The sequence below is a fragment of the Diadema antillarum genome, unplaced genomic scaffold (assembly GCF_040938485.1).
Source record: "Diadema antillarum isolate AM-2024a unplaced genomic scaffold, OU_Dant_1.0 seq00001244_RagTag, whole genome shotgun sequence".
NCBI classification, from domain to species: Eukaryota; Metazoa; Echinodermata; class Echinoidea; order Diadematoida; family Diadematidae; genus Diadema; species Diadema antillarum.
Genome location: NW_027272031.1, coordinates 846,279 through 865,923, shown reverse-complemented (window position 1 = coordinate 865,923; position 19,645 = coordinate 846,279). Strand labels below are relative to the sequence as shown.

Here is a 19,645-nt window from a genome sequence, read left to right as displayed (position 1 = left end):
AATCACCCAAGCCTGCACATCATTTACATATTATTATGAATATTTAGTTTTAACCTTTGTTTCTTTATTTGCATGTTCTGTTATGTTGATTTTGTGTATGCATGAATATTTATGTAACAACCCACATTTACATGTAAACCCATGCCAAATTATGTGAAGAATAAACTGGCTACAAGTTAGTTAGCCAGGGGACTCCTTCCAAGTAACACATGTGTGCTGCCCTAGTTTGCTTTTAGTGTGATGAGTGCTAGAGAGCTAAGTGAACCCTAGCCCTACATAAGTAATGTGTTAGATTTAAATTCACTGAAATATCACAACAAGATATTACCTGTGTATACAGGCCTAATTGTTAAGCATCAATTTACCAATGAGAAAAAAATGTGTTTGGATGATAGAAACCTAATCAGGGTTCTAGATAAAAACTGAGTGAATGTTGTTGACCTATGTGGAAATAATTGACTTGAACAGATTATTCCTTGTGTCTTGATTTTCTCCTTGTATAGGTGAACAAGACATTGCATCATGCATGGTTGCATTGTACAATGTGTACCGGGTATGATAAATAAGAAAATGTATAAGATAGCCTCAGAAATTGTTGGATTGGTTATTAGACTATTACAGGTATCACATTATTCAGTCTAGAAAACTGAAAATGATCTGATTCCCAACATTTTTGTGTGTATCTGTGAAATAATTCCAATTAACCGTATTTATAGAGAAAATAGGTAGGCCTAAGCCATACCAATGACCAACTTTCTAACCTAGTATGTGCATGTGTCAATTGTGAAGAAAATCATCCACAATAAATGTTACAACTATTAAAGTCACATGAAATTACGAATACATGACAAGTTGTACCGGTAATAAAAATGAACTATTGGTTAGTTCCAATGCAAGTTTAGATATAACATTGTACCGGATACTTCGAATTCTCTGGCCTACTCGGTACTTGTGTTTCAAATCTTTGAAGAAAAAAAAAATGGGTTTGCCATGAAGATTGCATTGAATTGCATGTACATGTAATAACACAACCCGTTTGTGTTTCATGTAATAATTACATGCATAAATTGTAAATTATTGTAAATTGAGATTTCGTTGATTTTTTTTTCTACGTAGCCCGACCAGACGCCGTGCGAAGCACGGCAGTTACTGCGTACATGTACCGACCTAGCGCTGGCTGGGCCGGCTGTGTCCGTCCTTACCCGGAAAAGTTTCTATGTACGTACACGCACAGCCCAGTCGATGTACATATAGCCCGCCCGGCGTCTGGTCGGGCTACGTATTACTGTACCGCATTCACCTATCCCGCTTTCGGTATACAGTGTACTTCTCAACGAAGAATCTTGTAATAAATGGAGTTTGATGGCTTTTAGGATACGTAGCCTACCGAGTCTTCCGACGATAGAACTAGCTCTCATAATATCTTGGAAGAAGGACATGTGAATCGGAAAAGGAGGAGTCCTTTGATTTTAGGTTAGCGCTCTCATCAAATGAAAACACGCAAGATCGTACAGCAGCTCGAGCTTAGAAGCACTAGCACTGGACACTGTGTATGACGATGCGAGTTATGGCAAGTGAAGTGCGGCCAGCGCTCGCCGCGCCCATAGGCACAGCCAGCCGTAGAGCTAGCCACAATTGCTCTACGTATAACTACTAGTAGTTCCGCAGCTCACTCGGCATGTTGGCTTGATTTCGCTGTAAGTTGGCTTGATGTTCGCAGTCAACAAGCAGTATTCCGCAATTCAAATACGTATCGCCATCGTATCGAAGGGTCTTTTTCCAGAAAAGTATGTTTTGTTTTTCGCTTTTTAAAACATTTGAGAAGATTCCGATTTCCAAGATATTTTCACACATGTTAAGTTACATATCTACCTTTCATTTTATACCCAAATCACCTTCTCTTTCGCATGTTTTGCACAACTGAACACTCATCCCCAGTCCCTTTAATGTAACACAATTCCTGACTTCTTTATATCTAGATGCTGTATATGCCCAAATTTACATTGTAATCTTTGAGTTAAACCACAAGCTTATTGTCAAGAAAAAGAAATGCTGTTAAACCAGAATTTTTTTGCATGCATGAAATTTTAAATGAAATTTGCGGGAGCCAAGATTGTGAAATTAAGATGCACATGGAAGTACAACAGTGCTTGTCTACATTACACTGTCTACACTGCACTGTCTACACTATAATGCATCAAATGCCAGTAGCAATTTGCAGAAATTTCATGCCGTGAATATTTCTAATTTTACAGTACCTTAAGATCTGGTGTCATGGCTGGTTTCTTTAGCACACTAGACTGGTTCACTTAATACAGACGTGGTCAAATTTATTGCCGACAGCCAGTTCTTAAACCCTTTATATGCCCAGGCACCTAGCTTAACTTGCAAAAAGTTGTATCATCAACATTGAGTAATCCATCCAAACTTAGCATCCTAAAATTAGCAAAAATCAGATAATCTGTATGCCATGGCGACACAATACAGATTTGGAAGATTAGATAATCTTTATCCTTTGACAATTAGTTTGGCGAAGACAGCCCACTGGCGAATAAGCGCAGTACAAGTGAAAGGACTGCTAAGTATCAATACACTGATCAGCGGGGGGCGTTTCATCAACGAGTTCGTCGGAGGTTTTCACCGACGAATTTGCTATCAGCCAATCAGACGCAAGGATTTCATTAGCTTTTAACAGTTGTCAGTGTAAATCCTTGCGTCTGATTGGCTGATAGCAAATTTGTCGGTGAAAACTCCGACGAACTCGTTGATGAAATGCCCCCCAGCTCTGATGATTGCACCACTGCACAGCAGTTTGGAGCTGTCCCACTTTTTGTAACTCAGTATTTTACTACTATGCCAACATGCTAGTAAACGGGAGAAGCTTAATCTCAGTTCCCAGCCAACTTCTTTTGTGTATATACTTCTTCTGTTTCACAAGAATATCATCAAACATCACATACATCATGTGGACACTGTAATTTCTCTTTCATATCCATTGAAGGTTTAGAAACTGGTGATTGATAGCTGCTGACAGTCTATTCACTATCTTAAGAACAAGATTCAAAGAGTCATAACCGCTTGGGAATTCCCAGCAACCAAAGAGTAAGGTTATATTACTGGTTGAAGTGTCTGAACTGACTAGTGGAATTATTGATGTTTTAAGCCAGTGTTTGTAACCATAGAGCGCCTGTAAATTGTTGGGAGAAAATTTCTTAATGCTCATGAATAAAAAAGAAAAAATGCAAACAAAACAACAGTTTTGACTTCATCAGCTTCAATGATTTGTCTAACCAGTTCATACCATTTTTATTTCATTTTTAATCTCATTTTCTTTTCAATTTCTTTTTCAGTTTCCTTCTCCAGTTCCTGTGCTTCAATGCAGTGACTATCAGTTTAGATCCAAGATATTTCACCAACAGACTAACCTCATTTCATCTTTCATGAACTTGTCACATTTTGAATAATATCTGAGGCAGTCACTGGCATAGTCATTAGCATGGAACAAGGTGGTTTAGTGGATGGACTATACAAAATTGGAGCTGGTATTTGTAACAATTTGGTAGTATATCTGTAATCTCAGTTCAAATAGAATCTTTCAAATATATTTTAGACATTCCTGGCGACAATATAATTAGAATTCTCCTCAGAGAGAGAAACTGTCATTGAGATCAAAGTCTTAAAAGCAGGCCCTGACTAATGCAGACTACCATCACAATAATCACAGCATCATTGGATGACCTTTTTACCTCCACCATAGAATCCAGGCCACGCTGGGCTGCAATACACAGAGGCGTCATTCCTTTCCTGTTTGTTGACTCTACGTTGGCTCCGTGCACTTGGACTAAGTTCAGGACTAGGGCTAGCTGGGACAGACCTATAGAGAAACAGACATCAAGGTCAGATCCTGGTACAAATGTAGGATATCATTTCCTAATACTGCAAATACTTTACAATTCATCATAGTAGAAGGAAAGGGCTTACTGAATATGAAACGGCCCAGCTCAAAAGCCACAAGAAGTAGGCCAAAATAAATGTCCATTGTTCTACATATAAAAAGAGTAAGCTGTAAGCTAAAAAAAAAAAATGATGGTAATTTGATAGAACTGGAAACAGCCTAACCCATTCAAAAAGTGACTGAAGTCAGAGAGAGTTAGTAGACATAGTTTTATAGACAAGGGAGAAAAGAAGAATTAAAGATTAGTGTCACTCGAGTGCTGCACAGGAGCAATGACAACATTTTTTTATCCAAGCAGCATCTGTCTGAAAAAATGTGGTCCAGAAAAACTTTTTATGTCTGGATTTCAGTTTTGTTTTGAGCTACCAAGGTTGAACAGTAGGTAAAGAAAAGGTCACTCTCCCAGGTACGACAAATTCCGTCCTTCTACCCAAATGACATATCCACTACACAGAATCCTAATCTGTGATTTTTTTTTGTTTTTGTTTTTGTTTTTTTTGGGGGGGAAGGGTTTGAGCTGAACGGTCTCATACGAGCTTGATGAAGCACTGTCAAAAATTATGCCATCTGATCACAGCTTTCTACGCATGTTCCAGGAGCCTAGGTAAACCACTGCTTCTCTTCTGTATGACACTCTGTGACACTTGTGTCTCATGCAGCTTGCACGTTGACATTTCAGCCATCAATTGGTGCTTAACAATTGAGACTTGGGTATGGGTGGACAGAAGTCCATTGGTTGAAACTGTTTTGATTTATGTCCTAACTGTCAAATCCTCTTTCAACACAATTTCATTACTCAGACAATGATGTCAGAGATTAGCAGCTTTCCTTCTGGTAAAAAGCTTTTTGTAGAAAGTAGTCTTCCATAATCACACAACATAAATCACATCCCAGGTTGCCACACCCCTTCATATGTGACATGATATAATTTATAATCTGCCACGTTTCTCTTCGATTGATAGACAAATAAAATAGTCTTTATTGAAACCACATGCATGGTAACAAAAGGTTAAATTGTAGATGAGTTACAGAGGTCATTTCATAACACTGAAACAATGTTGAAGTATTATAATAGTATTGATTGGATTAAAAGATGAACACATGGTTGCAAGAAAGGCATATTATACAATAATCATCAGTGAGCCTGCATTAATTTTGTACATGTAAATACTAGGTTCTGATTTATATTCATACATGCATACAGCAAACACGCAATAGGGTATAATGATTCTCGAATTAAGTTTACAGCTACACAAGGTGCATTATTTTTATGATAAACAAACAAAGGAAGTTATTGAGGAAATCATATGATTGCACGCCTGGTTAGTCTAGAGAACAGACTTTTTTATTTTCATTATACACGCATCACATGTTTATCTCGTGTTAAATGGAGACAAAATAAACTGATCAACATCGCGGAAACACACTACTTTTGTCTGTGTTGATCATAACCTTGTGTCTCATCTCAAGCAAATGAGCACAGGTGGTAATATTTTTTCACCACAGTGTGAGAGAAGGTCTGTTTATAGTCAAGGAATAAATTTGTATGAATTGTGCTAAATCTCTTGTTTTCCCGACAGCTCCTCAACCCACCTTCCTTGACGGCTGCGTGGAGCAAGAGGTTTCCATCTTGGTCCCTGTCCCGGTCGTGGTTGATGTCAAAGTCCATGGTCTGGATTTGGATCTGGAGGTCGTTGAACTTGTCGGGTTGCTTCACCAGCTCAAAGATGACCTTCTTGTCGTGGAAGGAGCTCGGCTGCTTCTTCCTGAACGAGTTGCCTTGGTAGCGCGTCGGCAAGCATCGCCTTGTCTTGGAGCAGAAACAGAGTTGTTCGGGGGTGCGACCTGACATGAACAATTCATGCAGAAAGTTGATGCAACTGGCCTGATTTCATCTTTTCAAATCAATGACAAGATAATAATCTCTGTAATAAATTGATCAAAATCATCTATAAAAAGCCACAAATTAGTCAAATTTATTGGTTTGGGGGAAAAAAAGAGAAGGGATGAGATATAAATTTGTGCTATGGTATGCAATTCCCTCATGATACAATATGTATCTTGATCAGTATTTGGTCCATCAGTCTCTGTTTATTCGTATAATACTAGAAAAAGATCGTTTGATGGAGGGGGGTATCTCATGTCCTACTAGTTTTTGCTATTCTATCGTCTCATAATATGGCAGAAAACCACACTGATTTCCTACAAGCTGTGTTGGCAATGTAGCTACAGCTTTTGTATAAAAGATAATGTGAATTTAAATAGTTAATTCTGATAGACACAAGCTATCTACAAAATTTATTCCAAAAATCTGACAAGGTAAGGAAAGAGCATGTGAATTTGTGATTTAAGTGAGCTGCCTCAGTAATACATGTACCATCATAACCACATTATGGAACACTTTGCTACAAACAACAGAAACCTGCAATGTCTTTGTACTCCAGCAACTCTCTTGATTCCTATCTTTATTTGGTTGAAGTTCTATGGAGAACATTAGGCGTGTCTTCATCAGTCTCAAGTTTCAAAATAGCGCACTATTTTGCGGTTATGAAACTAGCCCTATGTCAAAATAGCGCACTATTTGTGTAGTGAAGGACGCAAATAGCACTCTATTTGATTGTGAAAATTTTCCCCGAAATCTTCGGTTAGTTTGGGAAATAGCACACTAATTCGTGAACTAGCGCGCTAATTCGTGTGCGTCTCTATCAGCCCAAAAATTTCTCAATCCCACTGCACCGTACATTCCGGGGAAACTGGCTTGTGCAGCTATAAGCAACAGATGTTTCGAACTGTTCCCTTCATTTCGCTTCCCAGCGAAGCCCCCGTGTACTTATCACAGATATGGTGTCCCGTTAACTGTTAATGTTGATAGGATTTGCACACTAATGTGCCAACAGAATGGTAGAAAATAGACCTGAAAGCTCATTACATGTACTGTGTACATGATCGAGATCGAAGCGACGAACTTGAGTCGATCGAGCTTGTTACTTTTGATACCCTATATACTGCACTCAACTTGTGTCCTTACCAGTCTGTTGTGTGTCATACATACATGTACACTGATATGGAATATTTGCACAGGGAAATCCACTTTTGAACTAAAGAGTGATGCAAAGTATGCATACGTCAAATTTCGGGCAAATTTCCCCAAGCAGGCTGTTTAGAGCTGATGAAGATGCACATTCACAATATCGGGCTATTTTTCCAGACTGCAAAATATCCTGCTAGTTTGAACTTTGGGCTGATGAAGACACATCTAAAGTGCCAATTCCCAGAAATCAAAAGATATTAAGCTATTTTTTCACGCCTCCACTGCGTGTATATAATCTGTGAGATTTACAACCTTTGCTTCTAATCAAGAGATAGAGCTACACGTATATCAATGTACATAATATGGAACAATACCACATAAAACATGAAGCTTCTAATTCTAACAAATCATTAATGACAATCATTAATGGTGCTTCTAGGAAAAGATTAAATATCTCAGGAGAAACTATGAAATTCAAATGAAATATTAAACCTGCATACAATACAACTTTGTTTACACTGTGAAAAAGAGAAGCTGTGTTCTATGGCTAACTTTGCTGTTACGCAAAATTACAAAAACAGCTGGCATGTTGCCTAAATCAAAGATTGCAAAACCGGAATACAAACACGCAAAAATGTTTGATGTCTTTAATAAGTAACAAATGAAGTAGCTACAATTTTATGGCTACAGGCAATTAACAAATACTTCAATGTTTTGGTTTAAAGAAAAAAAACTGAGTAGTTTCTTCATTTAAAAATAATCAACAACAAAGGGATATATCTCCAGGCATAATCTTAACTGACAGTTAAACTGCACTAATCTTACGAGTTTACTTGAATATCTTTGTGTGCATGTGTGTTGTGAAAGATTTTCCATTTGAATCTGCATACATGTATTTTGATAGCAGCTAGGAGAAAACAATTTCTAATCACAAAAGTTTATGTATGTTATGCAGATACCCTGCATATTCAATACCAAATCTTGGAAATGCACCTAACCCTTGATGGATAATAGTCTTCACAATTTCAAATTGTCCACTACATGGTAGGTTTGATATACAAATTACACACACAGTCACTAATGGGCCTGCATGTTACTTCCTCTATTGTGCCCCACCTTGCTGTTTAACAAAATTATTATTCTTTAATGGCTGGGTGACAGGGTTACAATAGGTGTTTAGCCAGGCATGGAGTATGTACAAGAGGCTGTACCTGGAGTATATGTGCCCTAGAAGTGGGACGATGTTCTTTAAATCAAGACTTTGACATTTTAAACAATCGCAACACTCTACAGGCAGTGATTATCCTGTCTTGTTTATAAACATTGCTTAATTGCAAGTCAAAGTGAGTTATCTCTCTGAGTAAACAACACAAAAATAAAACATACAAAGGACTTATGATACTGTATCACAAACACTGTTTACATTTGTAGACCACAGGAGACGCCTATAATCATACACTGGTTAGAAATTAGTTTCTGGTATAATGAGCAATATGATAAAGATCTCGGAGTGCTTTGAATGTTCCACTGCAACAGAAATATGTAAAGAACAGCTGTATTAATCCAATAATCTACAGTATGTATAAACATACTTATATATAATACAAATGTATTCTTTTTAAACAATTCATGTAAACCTTCTTAATCAAGGGAATAGATAATTTTTGAAATCATGAAAAGAAAGATATTTGCCCATTTGCAACTTGAGAAGATGTGGTAAAATACGGGGAAAATCGAAGAATGTACATTGTAATGTATTAAAGGAGGCAGAACAGGCTTCTGAAGGGGAATCTGTACCAAGTCCAATCATTTATCACTGAAAGGAATACAAAAAGGTTGTGTTTATCTAATGATGTTTTGTAAGTAGCGCTAATGGGCCAAGGGCACTTATCTGCTACAGACATGATGAAAGACAGAAACTAGTAAGGAGACCTTTGTACCTTTGGTCCTCTTTCCTCTTGTAATCTTTGTCAAAATTCAAGCAAGAAGAAAGAATCAAGGACTTCTCATTACAGGGTTGTGAAACGTTGTTTATGTGTATATCATTAAGTTAAAAAGGTTAAGAAAAACATGTCGGGTGGACATTTCAATCATAAAAACTTAATTACTGTTCAAAGTGCTTTACAAAACACACAGATAATGATGCATGCAAATATGATGTGCAAACAAAGTTTAACCCGTCTGAGGCTATGTCTCGAGTATACTCTGGCAGGTGTCTGCGGGTAATGCATGCAGTAGCAAACTCAGCTCATCCTCAACGGGTTAAAACCTTACAAATCTTGACAAACCCTCTTCAAGTGATCATCACACATTTCACTTACATGACACTTCATTCTTTAAATCTACCTACACAGCCATTACAATTTTCAGTAAGTGATATATTTGAATTTATTTTTATCTAAAACCCTCTCATGTTTCCAATTAAATTTGAAAAAGGGAGAAAATGGCAACAATGTAAAACATGGTGTATTTTGATACAAACACAATGCTTCATTATAAATTGTATGAAATGTCCTGTACACAGTACAAAAACTATGGTAGAGGGCACATCTTGTGAAGGGACATATACTTGATAGTCATGGCTCCTACGCAAATAAAAAATGAAATATGTTTAGCATTCTATCTTTTTGGAAAAAAGGAAGAACAAGGCTCTTTTTTTTCTTCTTCTTTCTTTTCTTGGTATTGCCAATGTGCACAAAGCTTCTACGCATGGATTCATTTAATGCAATCTACTTTTCTTTGGTTGCTGCTATTTTCTTCTGTTGGAATCAAGTTCAACAAAAGTTTTTAAAAAACTTCTAATGTTTACTAATCTGCAGTTGCTAGAGTCATGGTTGGCTACTGTGAGGCTTCAATTTGCTGATCACATGATGGAAAGGGCAGAAATCTTCAACAAAAAAACAAAAACAAAAAAACACCCTGGTTTTAGATGGAACGTGACCTGAATGTATATATGCAGCCAAAACCGGTTGCAAGTTTGTCCCCTGAGCTATCCCATAATGCATCTAAAATGATGCTCGCTGAGCTGCACTTAGGTATTGGTGATACTGAGATCAAATTCTCCATTTGAGAACTCAGCAAAAATGTCATTGAGTCCCCCCCCCCCCATCCTATGTGTGCTTTGAGTGCCGATTGGCAGGGAAAACCCCACAGCCTTGTACACACTGTCCAAAGTCCCTGACACAGAAAAGGTTAAGACACACTCCTGTTTAAATCTAAAGACTCTTCTCATCTTTTGAGCATGGGAATAACTCCACTCACCAAACTTGTCCTGTTGCTTGATGCTGGCACCCCTGGAACAGAGGAAAGACACGGCTTCTCCATTACAAGCTAGGCAAGCGTAGTGCAATAGTCCCATTCCTGCTTCCAGGCGTTGGTCAATATCTGTTATGAAATAGGAAAGGATTGCAAAGTCAATGGCTTGCCTGAAGCAAAGAGATCTGCTGGCAAAGTATGACATGCATCATATTGCATATTCAGAAGCGGTTGTCAAGTCCGATAGAAGAGCTAAATTGTCAGTACTTACCTTCCAAACTAGAAATTATCGTTAGCATTTTAATTTCATAAATTTCGAAAGAGCCAAGATTTGCAAAATTAAAATGCAAACAAAAGTTCTTGATTATACAACTGTACTACATGCATTGAATCCCAGGGGCAATGTGCACAATTTCATGATGTACAAAAGGCCATCGGCTCGAAGTAAAAAAAAATTTACGACACAAATATTTCTTGCCTTACAGAATCATTCAAAGTAAATTTCTCTCTCTCAACTACCATTGGTAATCTGTTCTAAAGTAATCCTGGCAAGTTTAGAGAAGAGATGATGTCAGCAATGAAGGTCAAAGAGAAAGTTTGGTATTTTCCCTTTGAAGTAATAAGAAAAAAGAGAGAAAGAAAGATTACTTAAGCTGTCCTGGGTCTTTGCACATACATATTTATGAACTAAAGACACGTCATGGTGATATAAGGACCCTGTGATACTCAGCTTTACTGTTCTGATGGGAGGTTTCCCAAATAATATACTTTCTTATTGATAATGAATATACATACAACAACAACAAACATAGAAAAGAAAGGATGTGGTTCTGCATCACTATATTTCTGTTTGTTTGTTTGTTTGTTTGTTTGTGTGTTTTTGCTTCTTCTTTTTTACAATAAAAACTGTATGACACTGCAAAATTACAGTTCCTGTCCCTAAGCAATTTTCTCAAATATTTATACAAAACAAACCATACACTCACCTATCATTAATAATTTGTCATTCCGGCAACTTTAAAAGAAGGGATGATGTCAGCAATGAAGGTGAAAGAGAAAGTTTGGTATTTTCCCTCTAAAGTCACAAGTACTTTACACATAAAATTACATACATGTACCAGGTAGTTTATATAATATTTACTTGAAAAGTAACAGGATGTCAACTACTGCCGTGTCATGCAAAATAGCACAGCAGAATTGAAAGTCTGAAAAAGACAAATCTCTCAGTTATATAATGTACATAAAATGAAATGTACCTCTGGATAAACCTTTCCCACAGAAGTGAAGAGTGATTGTTCCAGTCACTACAAACTCTGTACCCTCTCTCAAGAAATACATTTACATGTAGTAAATACATCTATGTGTAAAATAATGTGAGCCACTGGTTGGGTCAAAAATCTTCTTACAATGGACATGGTCAGAGCAAAATACTTTACAGCTTTTGGAAACTTGGTCAAGAAGAAAAAGAATACAGTGCACTCCATTTATAATGAACATGGTAAAAGTTCAGGCCGCAAAATCATTCGCTCTCTGTTTTTTCCTTGTTTATTTGTTTGGTTATAATGAAATTTCGATATAACGAAAGAAAACTGCCGGTCTTGAGGACTTTGTTATAACAGGAGTCCACTGTACCTGCTAATTTCACTGTCAGAAATTAATGAAAATTCAGCTAAAGAAGCAAAGGGGAAGGTGAGCCACATATTTTGAATGTCATTGAGCACAATCTGAATAATGCTTAATGAATAAAAGGGGATAGTTTAGTAATTATTCAGATACATAAGTGATGCTGAACATTCACACTGGAATAAGCGGGATCTTTTCAAAAAATTGATTTCTGAGGCTTCTAATGGATCAAGTCATGTTGAGATGATAGAGGAAAGTTCTTGACCAATAAATTTTCATTAAAAATTTGTTTGTTCCATTTATAATCTAAGCAGGTGGATTTTAGGTAGCATGATAATATTCGCTGGGTCAGTATCTGTATCTTTACTTCCCATTCACTTGGCATAGAGCCACTTGATCACTCCTAAGGCTGGTTTATGTATTTTATCCACAGGTAGTTGTCATTAGGACCTGAAACTAAAACAGGTTTGATGATTACAAAAACACCTAGTGGTACCGTAGCTGAAACCATGACAAGATAACATTTCCAACACAAAAACCACAGATTACATGTACCTCCAGTGAGTTCCAAAATAAAACATGTAATGAATTAAATGATCTTTTGAATGGCATGGTGAAGACATAAAACAACTGAATACTAAAATAGAAATTTGGATGAGCTTTACTTCTAACGACTGAACAGACCCAGCATCCATTATGATCACAGATTATATCAAAACTACCACTCTGCCACCTTTCTATAGAAATTAAGGAAGAGCAGGGAGGCTTGTAAACAAAGCTAGTTTTTATGAGTTTTTTTGTGTGTTTTTTTTCTTTGGATACACTGTTTAAAGAAAAAAGAAAAAATCTCACTCACACAATGGCCAGTAGCAGAACTGGAGTTGACACATTGGGTCCTATATTGAATTATATTGCCTTTCATACTCTCATGAACTGCATGCACGATACAATGGACTTTGCACTGAGGAAAGTAAGATTACACATAATATATTCTCTGACCCGACACTACAGGCACTATTAACCCCGTTTCTGGAGAAAGGAGAGCTTTCAGCTGAATCAGTTTTTAAATACTGGTCTATAGAGTCACAAGTAATGCACCACATAAAATTATTCTGAAGGAAAATATTTCATGGCCTTTTTGGATTGCTAGTTTCAAATGTTGGATTGTATGTACAAGCCCTTTCAATACAAACTTCTTACTGAATTAGTGCACTGTAGCTGAAAGTGAAACATTAGGTATATTTTGTCTCATGAGGTTGCATAAACTTCCAATACGTTGTCAAATATTAAAGATCGCTGGTCAAACCACTTCCAAGGTATTCAAGGGGAAAAGGAAGAGTGTGGTTTCACAGCCAAACAGGACAGACTATTCATCAAAACCCTGTTACATTGGGATACCCTCATAATGTTAAAAAAAAAATCAAACTCAACATTTGACATTAAAATGTATTTCATAAGTTGAGAAATAAAATCTCATCGGGTGAATCTCATCACATCAGCATAATTTTGTCCAGGAATTAAAATGTCAGGCTTTCTTTTTTATCGACAACTCTGGCATCCCTACTGATATACAATGTATCAAGTAAGATGATTTTATATCACAGTGATAAAACTATTACAAGGAGTACTGTGTAAAACCCCCAAAATACCTGGAGAAAACATTCACTTTCATAGATACTACTTCTTAAAGAGATTAGGCTGGCATTATATGTTTGTTTGTTTGTTTTTTCATCCAGGCTCAACTGCAAGCTGCGTATAAAACTTTCCTAAAATTACTTGAAGAAACTGCCTGTAATTACTTGAAGGAAGCTGTTTGATACATGGATTTATTTCAACTTTACTGTTAAGCAACGGATGGCATGGGGATAGAATTTTATGTCTACTTTAATGCTTTGTTGAAAAAAAAGTATCACAAATTTAGTGACAAATTAATTCGTTTATAGTTCGAAAGATTTTGAGAAATATGAAATGTTACCAAAGACTCAAATCGCTATTCAAAATACTAACTATACAATAGCTGTGATGAGGGAAGAACTGTGTTAAAGCTGAAGGTCCTGTGGATCATTGTCAACATGAGACCTGTTATAATGTGTTTATTACACAGACTGGTCACAGGTTGAAACAGCTTTCAAATGACAAGTTTCCCCTGTTTCTACCTCAGTGTTGTAGCTGTTATTTTTGGTACATAAGTTTGCTCTGCTTGTTTATCTAGGCCACTCTAAAGACTGTCTCCATGTCAAGGACTTACTGACAATGGTTTGGTCCAGCAGTTCCTGTAGAACCCTGGTTGGTCCACATCGCAGGACTAGCTGACAGCAGGTCACCACTGCGTTCTGAAGCTCGGGGCCCTTAAAGCACGATATCAGATCCTGCAGGTGACCATCGCTGGGCCAAAGGTCACCAAAGGTCACTAGGGGGTCACCCACATAGAAAGAATGACATGATAGTTTGGCCCTCCAGAAAATGTTCGCAATCCTGTAGTCTTTGGATTCCCCATGGTCCTGGACGAAACAGCCATCGCTCATTGTTGATCTCATGGATTCGACGGACATCGACCGTGGAAGTGCGCCCTCAGTCAGGTCTGGCTTGAAGCCCGCCTGGCTCTTGGCGCCTCGCTTTCGGCGCCATCGAAACATTTTGCCCAACTCCTTGTCCCTCTCCTGCCACAGCAATAGACACGGCTGAAGTGAGCCTCAGATGTATCCAATCAGGGCTTCATCCCACCAGCATGCAGGTTGACTTTAAGCTGCTTCTTGGTTGAACCACAACCAGGAAACTGACTCGGGGGTGTTCCTGAGCAGCCTGATTACCACGCAAACACCGGATTCTCTCCCCCTCAGCGTGCAGATTGCACAATTTAGAAAATGCCTTGTGCAAAGTCCAGGCACATGGCAGATGAGCAAACAAATACTATTTGATACATTAACCTTTCTCCCCTTTTTATGCCACTTTCAAGCTGCCTTTCAATCACGAACATCCCTTTAGTATAGGATATTGTGCACAGAGTAGATGCTCTAGTCCAGATAAATAAAATATGTTCACAGAGGTAGCCCCACTAAGTTCTTCCTTGGCCATTTGTGATTCATAAATCTGTATCATCAGCAACTCGATGAGGGGAAAAAAGAAATCAACGATTAAAAACTGCACATTTTCGCTTTTGTTTTGCTACAAATATGAAAGTATAGAAACTGTGCTCAGTTTGCAGGAGGCAAGATTTTAGTTCAGCATTTAGTGGTGAGTCAGGGATGAAGAAATATAGGAATGTTCCTTGTTTTTACAGGACTCCACCAAGATACAGTACCACCACTAAGAGTGTCCTAACAATGATTTCAGCCTTTGGGGACGTGCTACTCTAAGCCTTGTAAAACTGCCATGATGTGACGATCTCCACACGATAATGCTTCACTCAATGATGCTTGGCTGTCCACACCGGTCAGTCTGTAAAGTGAGACAAAAAGTAATGAAGCTTTGTGTAATATTCCTGCATTATAAACATGACAGTGTATAATGAGAAACTACTACAAGAGATGTTTTATAGCAATAAATTTAAGGCAGCCAACATTCGCGCATCATAATCCTAGAGATTCCCAAGGGCTTTCAGGGAGATACAGGTTTGTTACATGCATCTCATTGGGCAAACTAATTCACAAATCTGGGCGGAATTTCAAGAAGAATTGTAAGTCGACCTTAAATTTTAAGATCAACTTAAAATTATGATGTGCTGTGTGTGACTTCAATGATATTCTGCCTGTCATATAACAAAGAACATTTTGGAGATTATTTTCTTACAGGCACTAATAACAAAATAGAATATGGGACAAAGGATTTTCTTCTGTAAATTTTGATAACAATTTGAAGTGGATTCTGAAAACATTAGATAACACTGAAAAGTGAAACCAACAGCATACACCATAATTTGGGGTTACTCTTTACTTTTAAGTTTGACTTAAATTCTTCATGAAACACCCCCTCCCCTGGAAGGCTACCACATTCCTTTGTCCAGAAAAGGGGGGGGGGGAGGGGGAGAGATCTTATGTCTTTTTTCAGGACGTCTCGTGCAGAATCGGGGAAACTTGGCGAAGTACAGCGCTTTACAAAAGTGTACGTATAGCCACATACAGGGTGTGTAAGTACACACATGTAACTCACTCCTGGCGTAAAATTACGGCTTCCTAGACACTTTTTAGGAGATTTGGGCAGTTGATAAATGCAAAGCTGTTTTGATTATGGGGTCAGACATGCCTTTCTGAAAAGCCGAAAAAAGGGCGATCGCAAATGTGTTTGAGCCAGAAACATGTTTCTGTGGAGATGATAAATGCAAAGTTGTTTTGAAATGCATTTACAACTCAGAGTTGACCACTGCCAATCTGGTACACATCTCTACTTTTCGGGTTAAACTGCGAAATGGAGCTGCGCAGTAACAAGGCCTCCCTCCTGACTCCTGATAGACATTCTTATGATTTTAAGGCAATAACTCAAGAAACACAATCCGAAAGGCTTTTGCAAATACATTTTGATAGTGGGTATTGAAGTGCATTTAAAACATGGGTAAGATGACAAAATGAGCCACACTTATCAGCATTTATCATCCCCTTTCTCACTCTCTCACACTGATCTCCTGCTTGAGAGGACGAAGAACAAAAATCCCCTAAAGATGGATCCCAATATTTGATCAGATCCTGACCGTTATGTGTCAACAACTCTAGGTATAGATCATTCCTTCCCTTTAAAACACCCATGAGCAATTTTTACTCACCTAAGTTTAATCCCTTTTATGACAGGAACTACTGTTTTAAGTGCACCAAAAAATGATATAAATAGTAATGATAAAAATTTCACTAAAAATGCACATGGCTGATTGCACCATCTTTTGATGGTAAAGGCAGAAGCTCCCTACATTCCCACACGTGGATCCCCCAGGCGGCTGTACTCCCTCACAATGTATTATTATTACCCGGTACTTCTTCTTTGATGAATAGGGCCTACTGCCAAGCCTGGTACGGCACTCAGCAAATTATGCAAGAGACACAATCAGACAGCCAGGGCTGGACAGGGTATTTCCAAATGCAGTCACACGTCCCTATGAGTAGATCCCCTCCCAGAGGTGCAGCTATGGTGTCAAATACTGGCTAATATGTACAAGCGACAAGTACTGGAAAATGGCCAAAATGCCTATAATGATATGCAATCATTTACAACCCTAATAGGGACTACCTGTTCTATAATATGAATAACTCCATATTCCTTTACCCGCAACTATGATTACTGCCAAGTCTGATCACAATACATCGTACATCTACACTGTAAATCTGAAGAAAAATGATGACAGAGTTTGAATTCATCAATAAGGCCACCCACAGAACTGCAATGAAACATGTTGTCTGTTCCATCATTCATGTACAGGGTGGGTTTCTATACAAAATTAGAATATCGTTTATGATCATGGAGTTCCACTCTTCCTAACCTTAGTTTGCATGAGGAAGTTACACTCTGCCTACAATTAATGTAACTAAAGTTGCTGGTACAGGCAAATTGCTCTATGCTGAATAATGACTACCTACCCTATTCTGCTTTACTATGTATGAACAGCTTTGGAAATGGGCAATAACAAGCGTTCTTTGTAACCTGAAAAATAAAATGACATCATCCTGTTTTCTTGGTTCCAGCAAATAGACATGTTGCAACAGTGTTAATTTATCTAAAGTGTAGTAGTAGTACACTTTTTATCTAAAGTGTCACTTAGATAAAAACAAAACAAAAACACAAATTATGCTTTAAAGCATAGAATACTAAGGGTTTGAAAGCAGGCAATCCTGGGTTTAGAAAGCTGAATGAAAAGAAAGCTCTTCAAAAGCTTTTTCATCAGTTTTCACTTTGGAAAACACACAGACCCCACTAATGTGTGCACAGCACACTCTTGATTGCAAGCCTTAACTTTGACTATATATTGCTGCAGAATCACATTGAAACTGTACTTGGTGTAGCGCATGACTTTTTATACTATGTGACAGGGCTTGACAGTAACTTTCTTGTCTGTTCAGGCCACTAAAATCTTTAAATCTGAAATTCCGGTTGCCTGAAAAAGATATGCAGTTGCCCGAAATAAAAGCAAAAGTAGCAATCCATTTTGAATATTACATGTAGGTGCTGAATTGGGCCACCACAAGATAAATCTGGTGGCCCAACACCAATATTTAGTGGCTCTGGGCAACCAGGCTATCACTAATGTCGACCCCTGTATGTGACAACACCACCGTCAGAACAGCGCTTTATAACGATGTTTAGAGGACCAAAGTGATGATGTCACAGTCTTTTGTTATACTGCTTGGGTTGGAACCATTTGCAAGCATCGTTAGCAACAACAGTGCTCATAGATATTCGGGCCAGGTGAGGTATGTTGTATAAAACCAGTTTCCATGACGACAAATGGTTATGACATCACACTTTGATACTCCAAATGATGTTCAAAGGACAACACAAAACATACCATAGAGCAATCAAAGAACTGTACGATATGGATGTGTTCTTACACTACTATCTGAAGCACATGGAGACTAAATAGATATGCTTGGAATTCAGCAAATCAAATTTTGAAGCTGATTCGCAACCTCCAATGAACTTGTAAATTACCTGATACGGCTAGCTAAAAGACATGCATGACCTCTGACCTCCGGTGAGCCCAATGGGTACAAGCACACAAAAGGAAGGCAGAGTCCTTTCCCAAAGACAGAGGGGAGTGAGCTAGTGACCACTTACTGTATCTGATGAGCAACCAGAGATTCTCTGGTCACACCACACTACGTTCATCAGGGTTATATTGCTTGCAAAAGCGTAGAGCATAGAACAAAGGATACGGACTGGAAATCCCACCGGAGTGATTGGCAAGAGGAAGAGGGCTCAAGTCAGTGGAAGGCTGATAAACACAGATGTTGGCAAAATGTCAAAAAACAAAAAAACAAAACATGCATCAATATAAAATGAAACCTTTCTGCAGGACTTTCAATCTACTCCTGATACTCGGGGGAGTCTGTTAGACTGTGAAAATGAACAGAAACTCAACAGGGTACCTAGTAAAAGAACTCAGTTTCACCACGTCTACCTTTACACAGTGGTTGAAGAGCAAAGAAAAAACCATCACAAAACACACCTCACTGGTATTGTCAGTGACTGTCATGTGATGACGAGCAGTTAGTCAACATAGGCCAGCAAAAATCTTTTTTCCTGACCCAGTTTTTAAATAATCCAAAATATCTGTTCAAACATGATGAAGTTGAGAAATATGAATCGCTAAACTGGTGAATAAAAAAGTAGAATGATGGTTTGAAGTTAGAGACATAGACAGACAGAGATAGATAGATGGAGAGAGAGAGAGAGAGAGAAAGAGAGGAAGAAAGGGAGAGAAGGAAAGAGGGCTAGTGAAAACTTTCCCAGCAGACTTTCTTTGAGAGGGAAATTCCCTCTCATTCCCAGAATGCATCATACATTTTGGCCCAAACATCTTAAAAATCACCAGTTTGATTTAAAAATTCTGGATATAATACTTTTCTATCAGGATCCTAGTCACATGAAAGCTGTAAATCAAGTGCTTAGCTCTGCACAATTTCTGGACTTTGACCTGTATGAGGTTTCAGATATCGTCGTTCAATTATCAAAGGAGTTTCAGCATGCATTACACTAGTTATATAGCACATAAAATGCATTATGGAACACTGAACACTATTTGTGACAGACTTGTTGCAATTTAACAGGCACATTTGAAGTTAACTACACAAGAATTAATT

General features: G+C 38.0%; 1 protein-coding gene across 1 annotated transcript in view; it reads right to left on the bottom strand.

The window, feature by feature from the left end:
* Positions 1-18,756, bottom strand: part of LOC139745239 (uncharacterized) — a 62,842-nt gene extending 44,086 nt beyond the window's left edge. The window contains exons 1-5 of the mRNA XM_071655645.1: positions 18,495-18,756; positions 14,113-15,302; positions 10,248-10,370; positions 5,549-5,800; positions 3,747-3,874 (exon numbers count right to left, since the gene is read on the bottom strand). Coding sequence (XP_071511746.1) covers positions 3,747-3,874; positions 5,549-5,800; positions 10,248-10,370; positions 14,113-14,500 — 891 coding nt within the window. The 5' untranslated portion in view covers positions 14,501-15,302; positions 18,495-18,756. The remainder of the gene's footprint in view (positions 1-3,746; positions 3,875-5,548; positions 5,801-10,247; positions 10,371-14,112; positions 15,303-18,494) is intronic.
* Between the last annotated feature and the right edge of the window lie 889 nt (positions 18,757-19,645).